Source organism: Acipenser ruthenus, chromosome 7, assembly GCF_902713425.1.
Source record: "Acipenser ruthenus chromosome 7, fAciRut3.2 maternal haplotype, whole genome shotgun sequence".
Taxonomy (NCBI): domain Eukaryota; kingdom Metazoa; phylum Chordata; class Actinopteri; order Acipenseriformes; family Acipenseridae; genus Acipenser; species Acipenser ruthenus.
The window spans coordinates 63959032-63975303 of record NC_081195.1 but is presented as its reverse complement, the minus strand read 5'-3'; the positions used below and the strand labels follow the sequence as shown (position 1 = coordinate 63975303).

The following is a 16272-nucleotide window of genomic DNA, read 5'->3' as shown; positions in this document are numbered from 1 at the left end:
AAAAAAAATGTCAAAAAGGGCACTGGTAGTAATTCCATGGTTTTGGCCTCATTTTACCAAATAAACCAGTTGCATGCATCTCCATTAGCAGTTAGTGGAAAAGTTTGCTTAAAAACACATTAGCTGCTACATAAAGCTGTGTTCAGAATGTACTAAGAGGCAAGTGTGAGAGTGCAAGTACCCAGCCACTCGAACGCATGTGGTTTATCACTTGATGACAGGAGCTATTATAAGACAACTAGAGCATACAATAACCACCTGGGTATGGTAGGGCTTTACAGTAACATATCACAGAACAAGGACATGTCAGAGCTCCATACAGGCACCACAACTCAAGCTGATGACGATTACAAATCCGTCTACCACAGATTGCACTCAGCAAGAAAACAACTGATTATTCCACCATGTTATAAAATACAGCTACACATAACTGGGTCTTTTACAGTACTTGACATCTTTTAGGAAACTCCCAAATAAACAACATTTTATCTTGTGACTTCTTTAACCTCAAAAGCATACTTTTTCTCTGAATATTTTTTTTAAATTGATCTATTAAACCATTTTGGCCATTTTGTTTTAGATTTTAATTTGTCTAATACTAAATGTTTTAAAAATAGTCAGGTGTATTAATAGAATCTGTTACAGAATATAGGCTTATTAGCTGAACCACACTGAAATGGCCCATACAATGAATGTTTTTACCTCAGAATAAATTGTCTGAAATTACACTGTGTAGATTTGTAAGCATTCAGCAATCTTGTATAGAATTAAAACATTCTTTGAGGGTTTAGCAGGAGGTGAGTATGCCAGTAAGTAAAATTTGATGCTCCAATTTTTCCCCAAATAATTAGTAAAATCCTTATTGTAATAGTATATGGGTTTTACTCATTATTACCAATATATTTGTAGATTTCTATTAGAACTTGACTTGATTGGAACAAAGTCCTGGACTAGAACAGACCATGAGAGCCAGCGTTAGGAATTGCTGGTTTGGAGAATTTTGGCTGTACACATTTTCCTGAGATATGATAATCTTAATAGGGTTGGAGGATTTTGGCTGTACACATTTTCCTGAGATATGATAAATCAGGTAACAAGATGTAAGAGTATTTGTCAGTAAGTATTATTATTATTATTTGTTCATTTAGCAGACGCCGTTATCCAAGGCGACTTACAGAGAAACTAAGGTGTGTGAACTATGCATCAGCTGCAGAGTCACTTACAATTACATCTCACCTGAAAGACGGAGCACAAGGAGGTTAAGTGACTTGCTCAGGGTCACACAATGAGTCAGTGGCTGAGGTGGGATTTGAACCGGGGACCTCCTGGTTACAAGCCCTTTTCTTTAACCACTGGACCACACAGCCTCCTATGCATGAGAAAGCTGGTGAAAAACTGATCCCTCACAGAAGCAGCCGCCTTGTACTGTATGAATTATAAAGGGGTTAGTTTTTTCCATTCTTCTGCATTCACAAAATCATTTTGAGGGAAATCATGAAGCATGACAGTCGTTTTTAAGAAGTTCCAATGGATGTCAAAATGATAAAAAAAAAAATGTTTACATGTCTGCCAGTGTCGATAATCTTATTCAAATCTTGCAGGAGGTTTCAATTTTTGATGACCACAGGATGGCTTGTGAAGACTGCCATTAGTCTTCTTTCCTCCAGGGGTAATACATTAATGTAAAAGCATACAGATCTGTATCAAGCACCTGAGTAACTTCATGTTCTGATGGATAATTCATTACAGAACGAGCAGATAAATATATTGACTATGAAAAAACTTGTACCACCAAAAATGACCACCGTTTTAGGTATGTCTACTTTTTGCATTTTGCATCAACAGGGAATCACAAGTAATTATTTTTTTTTTGCATTATTATTGTTCCAGTTTTATTTTATTTAAAATGTTGTGGGCAATTAAGAAGCAACTTTTTGTTAACAAAGATGTCCTGGGGTTATTAGCATTATAACATTATATGCACTGTAAAGCCTATTTTAAGGCATCATATATCACGTGTGGCAGGCACATCATAAAAACATAATAAGCTTAACATAGGTATTTGCTGATATCATACAGCGACAGTCAATGTTCAATACAGAGTGAATCACATATGGTTGGTTGTAAATGGCATGAGTCAACAGAGATTAATATAAATCAATGACTCTCATTTTCCAAGCCATTCTGTGAGCCCAGATGCACGCAACTGAAAGCCACTGAGGCACGGAGAACCACACATTGCAATAATACTGGCATTACCTAAACTATGGCAGGTTTTCTCAAACAACACAGGTTCAGTAGTAACAACTGCCGTCACTCCCAGCTGCAGGGTGATCCACAGCATCTGATCACCAACTGCTGGCCAGCAGCAACCAGAAGTTTAATCATCCTTGGAAAGAAAATTGATTTCCATGGTAGTGGAGCTGATCTCTTAAAGCCTTTTCAACTCTAGGTGACTTCCCCAAAGGGGGTTTTAGACTAACATGACTAGTGAACAGTACAGCAGGTCAGAACACCACAAAGGTTGACAATGACAAAGTCAACCACTCAAATACAGTGAGTTTACTTTCACCTTCTTTCACAACCAAAGGGTATTACTGCAGTTCTCGGTTTGTCTTAGAAATCTGAATGCAATCATTGGTTGATCTTTTTAAACCAGGAGTTTGCTCTTTGGATGATTAATTCCGCTTGACCTATGAAGGAACATCCCTGGAAGCAAAAACTCAATCTATGAAAGGTGCGTAGATTTGCCCTTGCAGATTTCACCATAAAAATAAGACATAACTACATTGTATCCAGTTTCTTTTTTTGGTTGTATCACATCTGCATGTATTAGGAAAGTTAATGTACCATACCCAAGGAATGTCATGGAGCTTTTTTAAAATCAACACTAGAAGACCAATACACTCTTTAATTTAAATGGATGCTTCGCCTACTTTAGAGTTTTTTCTTTTTTATTCCAGTACAAAACTTCAAAGATCAATGCTTTAAATAGGGTGAAATTCAATCGCTTTACTTTCTTAAATAAAGTACAATTGACAAAAAACAGTAACTCAGTCCAAAGCACCTTAGCACAGGCTATATATAAGAAAAACACACAATATTTGAGTAACCACATTTTGAAGGATTGAAAATGTTCAAAGAGATACATACTATCTGAAGTGCATTTATATGTAAATGGCGATGACATACATTTTAGTTATGGTTGCAGGTATCTTTTTTTAAACAGTGGGTAATTATTGCTATTGATATCCCATGTCACTTTCTTTGGTGCAAATGAAACTCACCTAAATTGGGTTATTAAGAAGTATCTATTGCTCTGAGCACAGACCCATGCGGTAATTTAGGTTAAGAAATCGACTAAATGATTATTTACTGTAACTGGGTGATTAGGAATCTTCTGGTTTATTAAACACAGATGGCTTATCTTCTCAATAGATATAATTCTCAGTTCCCATATCAGTTTTCCAAAATGCTTTTTTGTGCACATCAAATAAAAATAAAAAGAATAGCAACAGCTGCATGAGTTTAAATAAAACATCTGCCAAGTAGAGATGCTGTGGCCTCCCCCACAATTCAACTGCTTTAAAATACAGCAGCTAAAAACCATAGTCTTCAACTTCTTTTTCTATGATGTACTCTTTGTGAACAGTTCTGGTGTTCTGGAAAGATGCTGGACTTACATCACTGGAGATTGAGACTACCTAACAATTGACACAGCAGGGAGAGCATAGGCAGGTTTGTGAGGGAGCCGTTTAGTCTCCCTCCTATTCTTGGCCTGTCTTTCAGAAATGCTTGCAAAAGGAACCCATTGGCTAAATGTTACTGTTGTTTTGTGATGTGAGCCACTGTCCTCAGAGAGTGAGTAGAACTAATTTCACTCCATGAGTAACCCAATTTCTGAAGTATTTTCAGTTTTTAGGGTCCTCATTCAAAAGGTGGATGGACCCTTATGCACGAATTGTGTCAGTCCGTCTTTCTCTACTTGGTGAATACAATCAAGGCTTGTTTTCTTCCTTAAATGGGGGTCTTGGCACAATGATAGGCATGGTTTGGTTAATTCTTCAAAGGCATAGCAAATTATCAACCTCAAGAATACTGTGCGGATTCCAATTTCTAAAATGAAGCAGATCAAGCCTTCTTAGTTCTGGCCATCAACATTCATATATGAAGAACATCTGTAGGCATTAATGTTTGACAAAACCACTCAAATATTTAAAAGCTTTTTAATCCATGAAACCTCTGTCCACTGTTGATGTATATAGATAATAAGAAACAAAAAGCTGGCAGCTACATAGGAAAAACAGCATGAAAGTTGTATATCCATGAGAATACCAGTTACAGTAAATTACAGGAAAATTAAATAGGATTTGAACAGAAAATGATTCCTCCTTATGGGCGTATAAAAAAAACATTTTCAGGCAGATAAATTTGGTCAATTTAGACAACACATAGGTAGCATGTATCCTCAAAGTGAGGATAATCATATAAGTATACAATAGGAAGCGGTTGCCTTGGTGACTGGATGGGCCGGTCTCAGGATGGGGTACCGAGCCTGAGGGGTGGTAGGATGCATTAAAAAGTTATTCACGTCAGCAAGAATTGAGAAGAACTCAGTGGCAGGAATGGGGCAGTGGGGCCTCAAGCTGATTTGTTTTCTGGAAGGAGAAGCTAGGACTGTAAAACTGTCCGGCAAATGCCACAAACAGGCAAGAGCTGGCCAGAAAACTGTCAATGAATGATGGGAAGAGATATAAATAGACACAAACTACTGATCTGGCAAAAAAAAAGATAACTAATTCTATTGGTTAAAGCCCAGTATGATGTTTGCAAAGGAATGACTGTACTGCAAGTCCCCATTTTGGAGATTAGCGGGTTGGATAGAAAGCATATAAGAGAAGGGAAAATAGTAGAGGCATATGATATGGAGTCAGTCTGAGCATTTAAATCTTTCCGTCCCTCTCACACCAAGCTGATCTTTCTTAAGACCATTCATTTTCCACAGACTCCAACAAGATGTATAGTATTACTAAAAAAGATGCAGTAATACATTGAGACAAACTGTGTCGACCCAATGTTATCTAATTAATAAAATTAAAATAAATTAATACATGCATTACCAAGTTTCTTTTCTGTACTACAGTGTTTGAATTTGATGGTTGAACTATGGTACAGTACCACAAGGGACTGAGAAACAGAATTAGCTAACTGCTGCTTGAATGATGTACCGTATCAATCGCAATTTACAAAATGGTTCCTTCCTTGGCCACAACATTTCCTGTCACCCCTGTAATGGGAACAAAAGTGCTTCAAAAGATAAATGATGTTTTTAAGTGTGAATTCTATGTTTCATTCACATTCAGTTCGGTGTTTTATGCAACTGCTCCTGTTGTCTTGCAACATGGTTTTAACACCTATTCACATGACCTAAATATTGCACAATAAGCTTTGCTGTGCGCTGGTATTTAGAGTTCAACAGACATTCCAGGTCCCACTAGTTACCATACATAGGAGACCAGAATCTGCCTGACATAACTCATATACTGTAGTTCTGTAACCTAAAATAGAAGGGCAAAAATAGAATTCAACATTTACTTCTAGTTTTTTTTCCCCCTCCAGTGTCAAACACATTTGCTTTATTTAGACACTCCCTGTCAGCATCTTTTCCTGGCCTGACCATCATGTCTGCTTCCCCAAGGATCAAGAATCAAGATTCAGTCTCAAGTTATTGAATGCAATTGACTAAGGTTTTTTAATAAGGACTTTAATAATAACTTAATAATGCTGCTCGAAAACATTAATTCGAGCATTGCAATAGCAGGCCTAGCCAAGCCGGGTAAAGGACTGAACCTTTAACTTCGTAATCCACAAAGCACTTAAAATAACCAATGATGACTAGATGTACTCAACCCATCCAAGAGCAAACAAGATTAAAACAGGGAAAGCAAATCTGCTTACCTTAAAAATAAGTGAGATGACCTGATGAAATTTGAGCCCGTGGAACACAAAGACATCATAAACTGCTGAGACAGCCAAGACAGTCACCCCTTGTTCTTTCCACAGCATGCTGCAGGCCGCGCAGGCAAAGCTGCCCAGCAGCCAGGGCAGGCAGTGGGCAGATTGCCCCCTCAGGGAGCAGTGTCGCATGTAGCAAAGCAGTGAAAGCAGGAAGAAGAGGGCAGCGCCAACGTCCGCCCTGCCCACAATCCCTGCCACAGCTTCCGTATGCACAGGGTGCGAGGCAAAGAGCAGCCCCGCCATCAGGGTCCAGTGGCCGCCCCCGAGAAGGAGACGTGAGAGGCAGGTGAAGAGGCCTGTGACACAGCAATGAAGCAGAATATTGACAAGGTGGTAGCCCCAGGGCTCCAGGCCCCCCACAGCATAGTTAAGGCGGAAGGAGAGAGTGCAGAGTGGGCGGTAGGATTTGTGGCTGCCACTGTGGGTAAGCAGGGTCCCCCAAAAGTCGTTGTAGAAAATGTGCGTCCAGGGGGTTTCCGGCAGCAGGTCCTGGTTGGTTTTGATAGCACGGCTAAAAAAAACAAAATAAAAAGAAAGAAAAGAGACATAAATAGATTGTCTTCCGTGGAACAAATGCCCAGGAACCAAATGCGTAATAAATTACTCACAGAGCCATAGTGACAATATTATTTAAAATATGTATTACAGTACCTATTTCAATCACTGGCACATGATCTGCTAAGCAATGGAGCCACTTAGCTAGACATCCATCTTATGGTGAAGCAAATTAACATTGACTTGATGAGCTGGAAGAAACACAATCTAAACTAAACTATTTTTCTAAACACCCATAGAAAATCTGCTCCAGTGGTAATTTCAGGAAATTACATAAAATCAGGAGTACTGCTGAGCTTGAATGGTCTTTCCATCACTGCAAACTGCATCTGTTCTGCTTGACCCTTTATCAGGGCAGTATCCTCGAGGTATGCAGGCACTGAGATGCCGACATTTAAGACAGTTTCCCTTCCCTTTGCTGAAGGACTTTAATAGTAAGTTTATGGTACTCCCATTACAGTTACAGAAAGTGGTCATCCATGTCCTCAGAATGCGATTAACTTTTTCTCTTGATCTATAGTTTCTTTTGGATCACAGCAAATAGATAAACCGGTTTCTGTTATTCCTATACTTCCCACGCATGTTTTCACAACAGCATTTTGAAACTAATTTAAGCTTGCCCGAGTTACGTCGGTACTCAAAAAACCCTCCCTTGACCTGGCTGACTTATCTAATTTTAAAGTTTAATATCAATTTAATAACAATTGCTACTTGTGCTGGAAGGACCAGCACAATACTTGTTTGGGGTTTGTCCACTGTTTTGTTTGTCCATTTGTTTTGGCCAAAGTGCTGTTTTGTGTGTAAAAGTGTTTTGTGTTTTGTTTAAACCATTTGATTTATTGTAAATCTGTGCAGCAGCGCTTCACTCACCAGACTGTGTCTCTGCATTTCCTGGCCTGTGATGTCACCACACAAACGATCCATGGCAGGGACATTTCCTCATCATTAAAAAAGTGAGGGGGGCTGGTCCCCTGCATCCCCTGTGTAAATGACGCCTATGAGTGTAAGGGTAAGTGTATAGAACACTACATAAGAGAAAACACAAAATTGTCAGATAAAACTGTTCATAGGTTTGTGTTCCTGTAGTATAAAATATTAACAAAATGGTTTGTTAAATATGGGCAATAACAGTAACTGGCATCCATTTCTACCCATTCTCTTTTGATTCTGTTACTCTACTCTCAACCACTGTTTAAGGCGGTGCCATTTTCATTCGAAGAAAAAAAAAAAAGCTGCTTGACATTTTATTATAAGAAAAAATAAACTTTGCTTTTCAAAGCTTCTACACTCAAATACCTCTAATTAGATCTATTTTTAATGTTGTGCATGTACAGTATGGTAAAGTGAATACAGAGTAATGGGTAGTGTTTACCACCTTTCAACATTGTCAGTGTCTATGGCAGTGCTTAATTAAATGTTCTGAGAAACAGCTGTATGTTTTCAGAAACAAGGGTTACTGGCAGTTACTTAGCTTTTAAGATTATTTTGCTTGAGTCATTAGGTTATTAATTAAGCTATAATGTAAAAACAGGCTGGTCTTTTATGGCTAATTAATGACTGTCGGGAACAGAACTAGCTTAAATCTAAATTAAAAAACTAAATAACAATGAAACTGCTCCAGCAGACAAAGGATTAGCTAAGGCATGTTTTTCAATGTCTAGTTTACAGATGCTGTTTAATATACTAGCCTGCCATTAAATGAACAGAAACATACACTGCAGTCCTAATCAAGATAGTTGATTCTAGTTAGCATTCATGTTTTATTGAACTTTTCATCTTAAAAAATAACTAGTAATGGAAGTTTTTGTGAACAAAAACCAAGCATCCCCTGTGACACAATCAAAGGAAATCAAATGGTTGGTAAACATGAAGTAAAATGGATATGTGAAAAAAGATTGCATCATTGAGGTTTAAACAATGCAATAGTGAAAGGTTTTTTTTTTACTGGACTACATTGGTAATGGAGCTGAATATAGCTGTGTACATTTTTTATGGAATTATCACACGTGTAACACTCTCCCCTTTATTACAACAGCTGAGTTCAATATTGAGTAGTTAGAAGCGGTTAGAAGCTGCCCTGTGGATAGCTGGCACAAAAAGTCCTCCCAATAACCCTTCATCAGTTTTAAATGCATTCCTCTTGGAACCGCACTATTGTCTCCACTGCAGGCCCGCTATATCCAGTGACTGTTGACAACACAATGCAAAGGTCCTAATGTGTATTACCGGATCAGATTGATTTCTAATGTGTCAAAACTCACATCTTTCAGTGTAATTTATGACAAGCTTCTTTGAGTCAAACTTCCCTTCTGCAACAATTGATTTCAATTGAGAAAGGCAGTTTGTATAATATATACCCTGAAGGGCGTTTGAAGTGTTATGTCCAGAAATTCGAATCAACAGTGACAACTGCATTTAGTGTCACACCAAAGTCTAAATATAATAATAAACCTCAGGCGTTCCATATGTGAAATCCAACAGTACCAACTCCTAATGCTGTAGCCAAAGCCAATAGCATATATGGACTCAATTACAGATGTTTTGGCTATTTATTAACAGTACATTTAAATAAGATTTTTTGTTTTGTTTTTTACTGGCACAAAGGAGGTAAATTACACTTTCTAAACTAAAACAAAGTAGAAATAATATGTAATTAAATATGAACCATGCAAAGCACAGTGCAAAAACGTAAGCATTTTAATATGCCGTGTAAAGAAGTTCCAGTAAAATGTACTCCTCACAAAAGCAGCATGTTGTTTACATCCATATCTACCCTTTTACGATTGGAATATTCATTCAAGACTTCAATGTATCTCAGTCATATGCGATAATGCTAGATGTGGTTGATATGTTACACAATGTATCTATGACACATCTAGACCCTGGAGCAAAATATAACTTGCTGTAGTGCAGGTCAGCTTGGAGTAATGCAATTAACAGCACTTCAAACCTTTTAAAAAGACCTAAAGTAGAGTACAAGGTATTCCAGGAGGAAATACAGTGCAGATTGGTTTCTAATGGTCTGAGGTGTTCAATTGGACTGCTATAAGTGAAGTATGGATTTCTAATGGAAGACAGTCTGTGAATCAGTTGCCATTAGAGATGCTGTATTATCTTACAAATGAAGTAATCCATGAATAAGGACATTATGTTATCAGAAACTGTTCATGATTCATTTTAAAATGGTTACACCCTTGTGTACCTGAGCTACTTGCAGACATGATTCTGAGAGCTCTATTGAGGCCATGCGGGTGCTTTAAACATCAGATTTTTAAAAGTCATCAATATATCATGGATTAAAAAATGATACAACATAAATCTAAACAATAAGAAGAATATATTTAAGATAACTGATATTTCATCCCTACCAAGTTACCCTTTAACATGTTATGTCCTCCCTGTTAAAAATTGTCGAAAAATATAAGTTAACACATGCCTTTAATGGGCTTCAATCCCAAAACGAGTCTTATTTTCTACTATACAAAAAAAAGTGGCAAGAGTGTTCATAAAAATCTATAGAAACGACCTGGCTCTAAATGGAAAGAAAGTAGCCATTTTTAGCATTAAAAGCACACTTTTGATAAAAGGTCATACACAGAACCCCTACTTAATAAGGACATCATAGCAGGAATGACTGATGAGAGCTCATTAAGAATTGTAAGTTATGCAGTTCTGTTTTTTTTCCCTTGACATATACTTCAAATTTGAGGCACATCTATGTGCTAATTCTTAATTTGTTGTGTCCCATTGTTTATTGTATGCATGTTTGTTAAACAGTTATGCTATCAAAGCTGGCTTAACGCAGAGGTAAAAACTATGATCCTAAGGACTATAATATGTGCTAGACAAGTTCTGTGTTGTTATTAAGTATGAACACAGGAGTGGGCAAAATACAAACCTCCACAGTCCTTCAAAAATGGAATATATCTGCATGTAATAAATCTAACCAGGTTTCCTAGGCAACAAAACAGCCAAAAGCTCTGGATTATACTTATGTCTTTGAATATACTGTACTAATTGATTTTGTCAGGCTGCTAATTTATACAAAAAAAGAAGCAAAATTGGATTTCTGTTTTTTTAAAACATTCTCCTTCCAAAGCGGATAACTTCACCCGTTTGCTTCTCATCAGACTCCTCAAGAAGCCATACATTTGTTTAGGTTTAGAGTCCAATTATATCATTTATAAATGATATACTGTACACTGTTCATTTCCTATATATTTAATTTCAATTTGCAATTATTCTTACAGTTGGACATTTATGCAGACTAAAAATAAAAACAAGAGAAAAGACGGCATTGTGTTTATATATACAATATATATACTGTACTTTATTTTATATAGCACCTTTCATAGTGGACCACCATCACATGACTGATTATAGTTTATATATAGTTTTTTAAAGGGAGCAGTATTACAAAGTTACAAGATAATGTTTTATTTGAACAACCACAACAAGTTACATGACATAATAACACCACTGTGTAAAACCGGAACACTTCTCTGGGCAGTAGGCAAGCACGTTTTGCACATTGCCAGTGATATGTCATCACCTGGCTGCAATAACTGACAATGCAATAGGAACACTGGCAAGAAGCTCCGATATCCTTTAATAATCTAGTTTACATCCAGCGTCCCATGACTTTCATTTCTTTATGCCAGGTCAATAATAAAATAAACAGTAAAAAATGAAAAGAAGAATTCTTCTCAAAATGTATTTTATGACTCATTGTCCCAGAGTTTTAAAGATTTTTTTTTTCATGAATAATAAAATGAAATCTCTTCTCTTTCATCTTCTGTCATTTTTACATGCAGTTTACCTAAGGTGGAAATCTCTGCTTGGCTATTTCAAAGAACGTGATGAAATATCTCATTCTGAAATGAGAGCTAGCACGGAAAGTGACCAACATAAAGCTTCCTTGGTTAAGTCATACACATGCAACTCCCCTCTTGCACATGTTCAACAGGCTATAGACTTCGTAATGTTTGTCCACTGCCAACAATTCACTGTCTTAAATTAATTGGTTAACCTTTATTCACAAACAATTGAGGGGCAACAAATCTAAAGGTTCAAATCACAGAGCTGTGGAAACTAAGATGCTGCATCTCAATTTGACTACTCTAAGAATATAATTTTTAAAATAAAAAGAAAAAAAGTAACATTTTGAATTCCCAAGCAATGTATCTTATCACACAACCTCTGATGGCTCTACAGTCACTGTAGATGGATATGGGTCTCACTACTTAACAGATATAATTTATTTAACTGCAGCACCGATGCAAAAGCTATTTGTACGTTTTATTTATTTATACAAGAATTACAGTATCAACTGAGATGCAAGTTCCTGTCACATGGGCATTCTCTCAGCTGGAGTTACAAAACAGTTACATCAGTTAACTATGTAAATATATATGTATTTATATAATCAGGAAATGAGTGACTAATAATATTAGCAGCTTCCTTAAGCACAGTTACATGAAGCAGAGCCAGTCTCAAAAAATCTCCTACTGGAGGAAACAATCCTGGGAAATAACAAAGACTTTTGAATATTACAATATCACGCAAACGACAGTGTGCTAGCATGTGTAAGCCACAGATTCAGATAAGAGAAGTACTGAACTTTTAAAAACAATCTTTAACCAACGTTAATTTTTTTGTACACTTATTCCATTACTCAATTGGCCACACTGGGTCTAGCTGTGCTTTTGAATGTCTCCTTACACAGAGTTTAAGTGGCAGTGAGCTGAAGTGGCGCTTTGGTTAAACATAATGCAGATGTACATAGGATAAGGTAACGGGATTTTTATTTTACCAGTCAAAGGGGTTTGACAGTTTTGTACAATGGTTAAAACCGTGACTGTGCCATAGGACAATTAGAGATTGTGCCACTAGGACAAGTGGCATCACGCGGAGTCACAGAAAAAACGAATAACAGCTGCAGCTGTTCAGGATCTGGTCACTTTTGGCAGAACCCTAGACTATTCATACAGTAGATAAGAACCACTTTAGCACACCGCACACTATTACACTATTAGCTCCATCAACATGATCATCCTACTCTACAGACTGGTCTTCTTTCTTCTCCTGTGTGAAAATTATTTTAAAAATTCAGCCAGTTCCATTTAATCAAGACTGGATCTCAGCCTTTATCGTCCACGCACGTGACATTCTACCTCTTCACTTCCACAATCACATCTCCAGAATCCAGTACATCTCCAGAATCCAGTTCCATTACCGTCTCATGTCAGTGTTCTCTCCGATTCTTCTGGCCATTCCAGCAATTCGCCTGACTGTGGTTTTTCTAAAAAAAAAAAATGAACTGCCCAAATACTTTTGTCTGCAACTGTATATAAAAAAGATATCTCCCTCTATATGTTAATATGTTAATTACAGCTACATCATAGTAATGCCCACTATTACAGTTCTTGGTTGATAATGAAATATCTGCAATATATGTGTACATGTGCAGTAGTTACAGTGGCTTTCAAAAGTATTCACCACCCTTGGACTTTTCCACAATTTATTGTGTTACAACATGGAATCAAAATGGATTTAATTAGGAGTTTTTGCCACTGAACAACACAAAAAAAGTCCATAATGTCAAAGTGAAAAAAAAATCTACAAATTGTTCTAAATTAATTACAAATACAATAATTGATTGCATAAGTATTCACCCCCTTGAGTCAATATTTGGTAGAGGCACCTTTGGCAGCAATTTGCCATGAGTCTATTTGGATAAATGTGTACCAGCTTTGCACATCTGGACACTGCCATTTTTGCCCATTCTTCTTTGCAAAATTGCTCAAGCTCTGTCAAGTTGGATGGGGACCTTTGGTGAACAGCAATTTTCAACTCTTTCCACATATTCTGAATTGGATTGAGGTCCGGGCTTTGACTGGGCCACTCCAGGACATTGACCTTTTTGTTTTTAAGCCACTCCAGTGTGGCTTTGGCTGTATGTTTGGTGTCATTGTCCTGCTGGAAGATGAATCTTCTCCCAAGTCCCAGGTCTCTTGCAGACTTCAGCAGGTTTTCCTCCAGGATTTCTCTGTACTTTGCTGCATCCATTTTGCCCTCTATCTATCATGAGCTTTCCAGGCCCTGACGCAGAGAAGCATCCCCATAGCATGATGCTGCCACCACTATGCTTCACGGTAGGGATGGTGTTCTCAGGATGATGTGCGGTGTTAGGCTTGCGCCAAACATAGTGCTTAGCATTGAGGCCAAAAAGCTCTATTTTTGTCTCATCAGACCATAGAATCTTCTTCCACTTGGTCTCAGAGTCTCCCACATGCCTTCTGGCAAACTCTAGCCGAGATTTGATGTGAGTTTCTTTCAACAATGGCTTTCTTTTTGCCACTCTCCCATAAAGGCCAGTTTTGTGAAGCATGCGGGCTATTGTTGCCGTATGCACAGTGTTTCCCAGCTCAGCCGTGGAAGACTGTAACTCCTTTAGAGTTGCCATAGGCCTCTTGGTTGGCTCCCTGACTAGTGCCCTTCTTGCCCGGATACTCAGTTTTTGAGGATGGACTGTTCTAGACAGATTCACAGTTGTGCCATATTCTCTCCATTTCTTAATAATGGACTTTACTGTGCTCCGGGGGATATTCAATGCCTTGGAAATGTTCTTATATCCTACCCCTGATTGGTGCTTTTGAAGAACCTTATTCCGGATTTGTTGTGAATGTTCCTTCGTCTTCATGATGTAGTTTTTGTTAGGAAATGTACTAACCAACTGTGGGACCTCCCAGAGACAGCTGTATTTAACCTGAAATCATGTGAAACACCTTAATTGCACACAGGCGGACTCCATTCAACTAATTATGTGACTTCTAAAGACAATTGGTTGCACCAGAGCTTATTTAGGTGTGTCATAGCAAAGGGGGTGAATACTTATGCAATCAATTATTTTCTGTTTTATATTTGTAATTAATTTAGAACAATTTGTAGATTTTATTTTTCACTTTGACATTATGAACTTTTTTTGTGTTGATCAGTGGCAAAAACTCCTAATTAAATCCATTCTGATTCCATGTTGTAACACAATAAAATGTGGAAAAGTCCAAGGGGGATGAATACTTTTGAGAGCCTCTGTATGCACGTTTTGGAAGATTTGAGATTGATGCTATCTTTCTCAATCAGATGGTGAAGGCTTGGGGCACACCTTCAATGCTCTGACTCTCAGGGATTCCCATCATCTCATTTCTAGATTGCAGTTTGTCCAGATCTCTTGCTGTCAAATAGACAAAGCGAAAAAAAAAACTTATGTCCAATTCCATCAGCTGTCCTGGCTTCCAGCTGAATTAACAGAAACCTTTACCCAGTGGTAGATATTTTTGGTAAAACACACTTCCGATTCACGTCTTGGAAACCCTGACCCAAGCTGTTTTTAGGAGTAAACACATACTTTTCCCACCCTCATACTTACACTTTTAGTTTGTAATATTGTCCAGCCTTTCAAGGTGCCTTTTCAGTCAAAGTGCTAAAACGTATGCTATATAATTCTAACTCGACTTTAATTTTAGAAATAAAGGAACCCCCTTTTTTAAAAACAACATTTCTTTCCAAACTGCAATACATGTCACAAACAGAGTAAAAAAAAACAAAAAAAACAAGATAGTTCAATGTTTAAGTCATTTATTTTCTTTAGCCACACTAATTCATCACATTATTTATCTCCCTGCTGAAACAAATGACTAATGTGTTACACTATACAAAGTACATTCAAAACGGATCACAGACCTCCCAGTTGAAGGACCAAAAAACCAAAAAAAAAAACAGCTATTGTCAAGATATGTGTTCTGATTAAATTTCAGTGAGGGAAGGAAGCTTCCAATGGAGTATGACTGTGCAACAATGCAGGCTCGTTCACTGCAGACTCGCAGAGTCAAGAAATTGGTTTAATACCGGTCTAAAGAGACCAGGCTAAATAAATCTGTCTTGTGACAGACAATTGATTTACACAAAAGTATGAGCTGCAATCAATTTTGTTGTACATAATCAGGTATGTGAAGCAGTGCGTGCATATTGTAAACAGGTGTCAGAAGACGTGCAGGGGAGTGTTAGGAGAGAAGCTGCAATGGTAATACAATGCGGTGGGAGGGGGACTCTTTGATGAGGTGTTAACAGGAAGATTAAGTGTGTAGCACTGAATAAACAAACAGGAGACAGCATATCAGATGAAAAGCATGATTCTGAGCTTTAACAGATGCACACTGTCAATAGTTAAAACAAAAAAAGAGACATGAAAAAAAATCATTTGAAGCTATTTACTCTGCAAGTAACCTGGTGAAACTTTATTGTGACTGCTGTAAAATGTTCTATTTGCAGTTATCCGTTTAACGACTGTAAATACTTGGTCTGCGTGGTGGGATTAAGCTGCAAAAATGTATTTTTCAAACCACTGTAGCAGCTTTGTTATAGCTTCCACTGAATTTTCTAGACAGCTTGACAGGCTAACAGGGTTACCTAATTAACACATAGGCCAAGTATGTGTAATGCTTATAATGATTACATTCTGTTAAACACTGCTGCCTTTCTTGAGACAGCTGAGCGCCTTAATTGCACTAAACAGACATTGCGTATTTCAATTTATAAAATTGCAGTGTTAAAATGATAATTGCCTCATTAATGTTCTCAATTTAACAAAAAAAACTAAACAACAAAAAAAAAAACACTTAAAGTTTTTCAATTACATTT

The 16272-nt window shown here is 37.4% G+C and overlaps 1 protein-coding gene across 3 annotated transcripts in view; it reads right to left on the bottom strand.

The window, feature by feature from the left end:
- LOC117415820 (protein O-mannosyl-transferase TMTC2-like) overlaps positions 1-16272 on the bottom strand; it is a 101405-nt gene that overhangs the window by 55474 nt on the left and 29659 nt on the right. Inside the window, exons 2-3 of one of the 3 annotated variants that reach the window (XM_034026656.3) lie at positions 7444-7553; positions 5959-6529 (exon numbers count right to left, since the gene is read on the bottom strand). In XM_034026656.3, coding sequence (XP_033882547.1) covers positions 5959-6529; positions 7444-7550 — 678 coding nt within the window. In that variant the 5' untranslated portion in view covers positions 7551-7553. Of the gene's footprint in view, positions 1-5958; positions 6530-7443; positions 7554-12746; positions 12864-16272 lie in introns of those variants that run through there. The other 2 variants (XM_059027570.1, XM_034026657.3) reach the window with 2 other exon arrangements.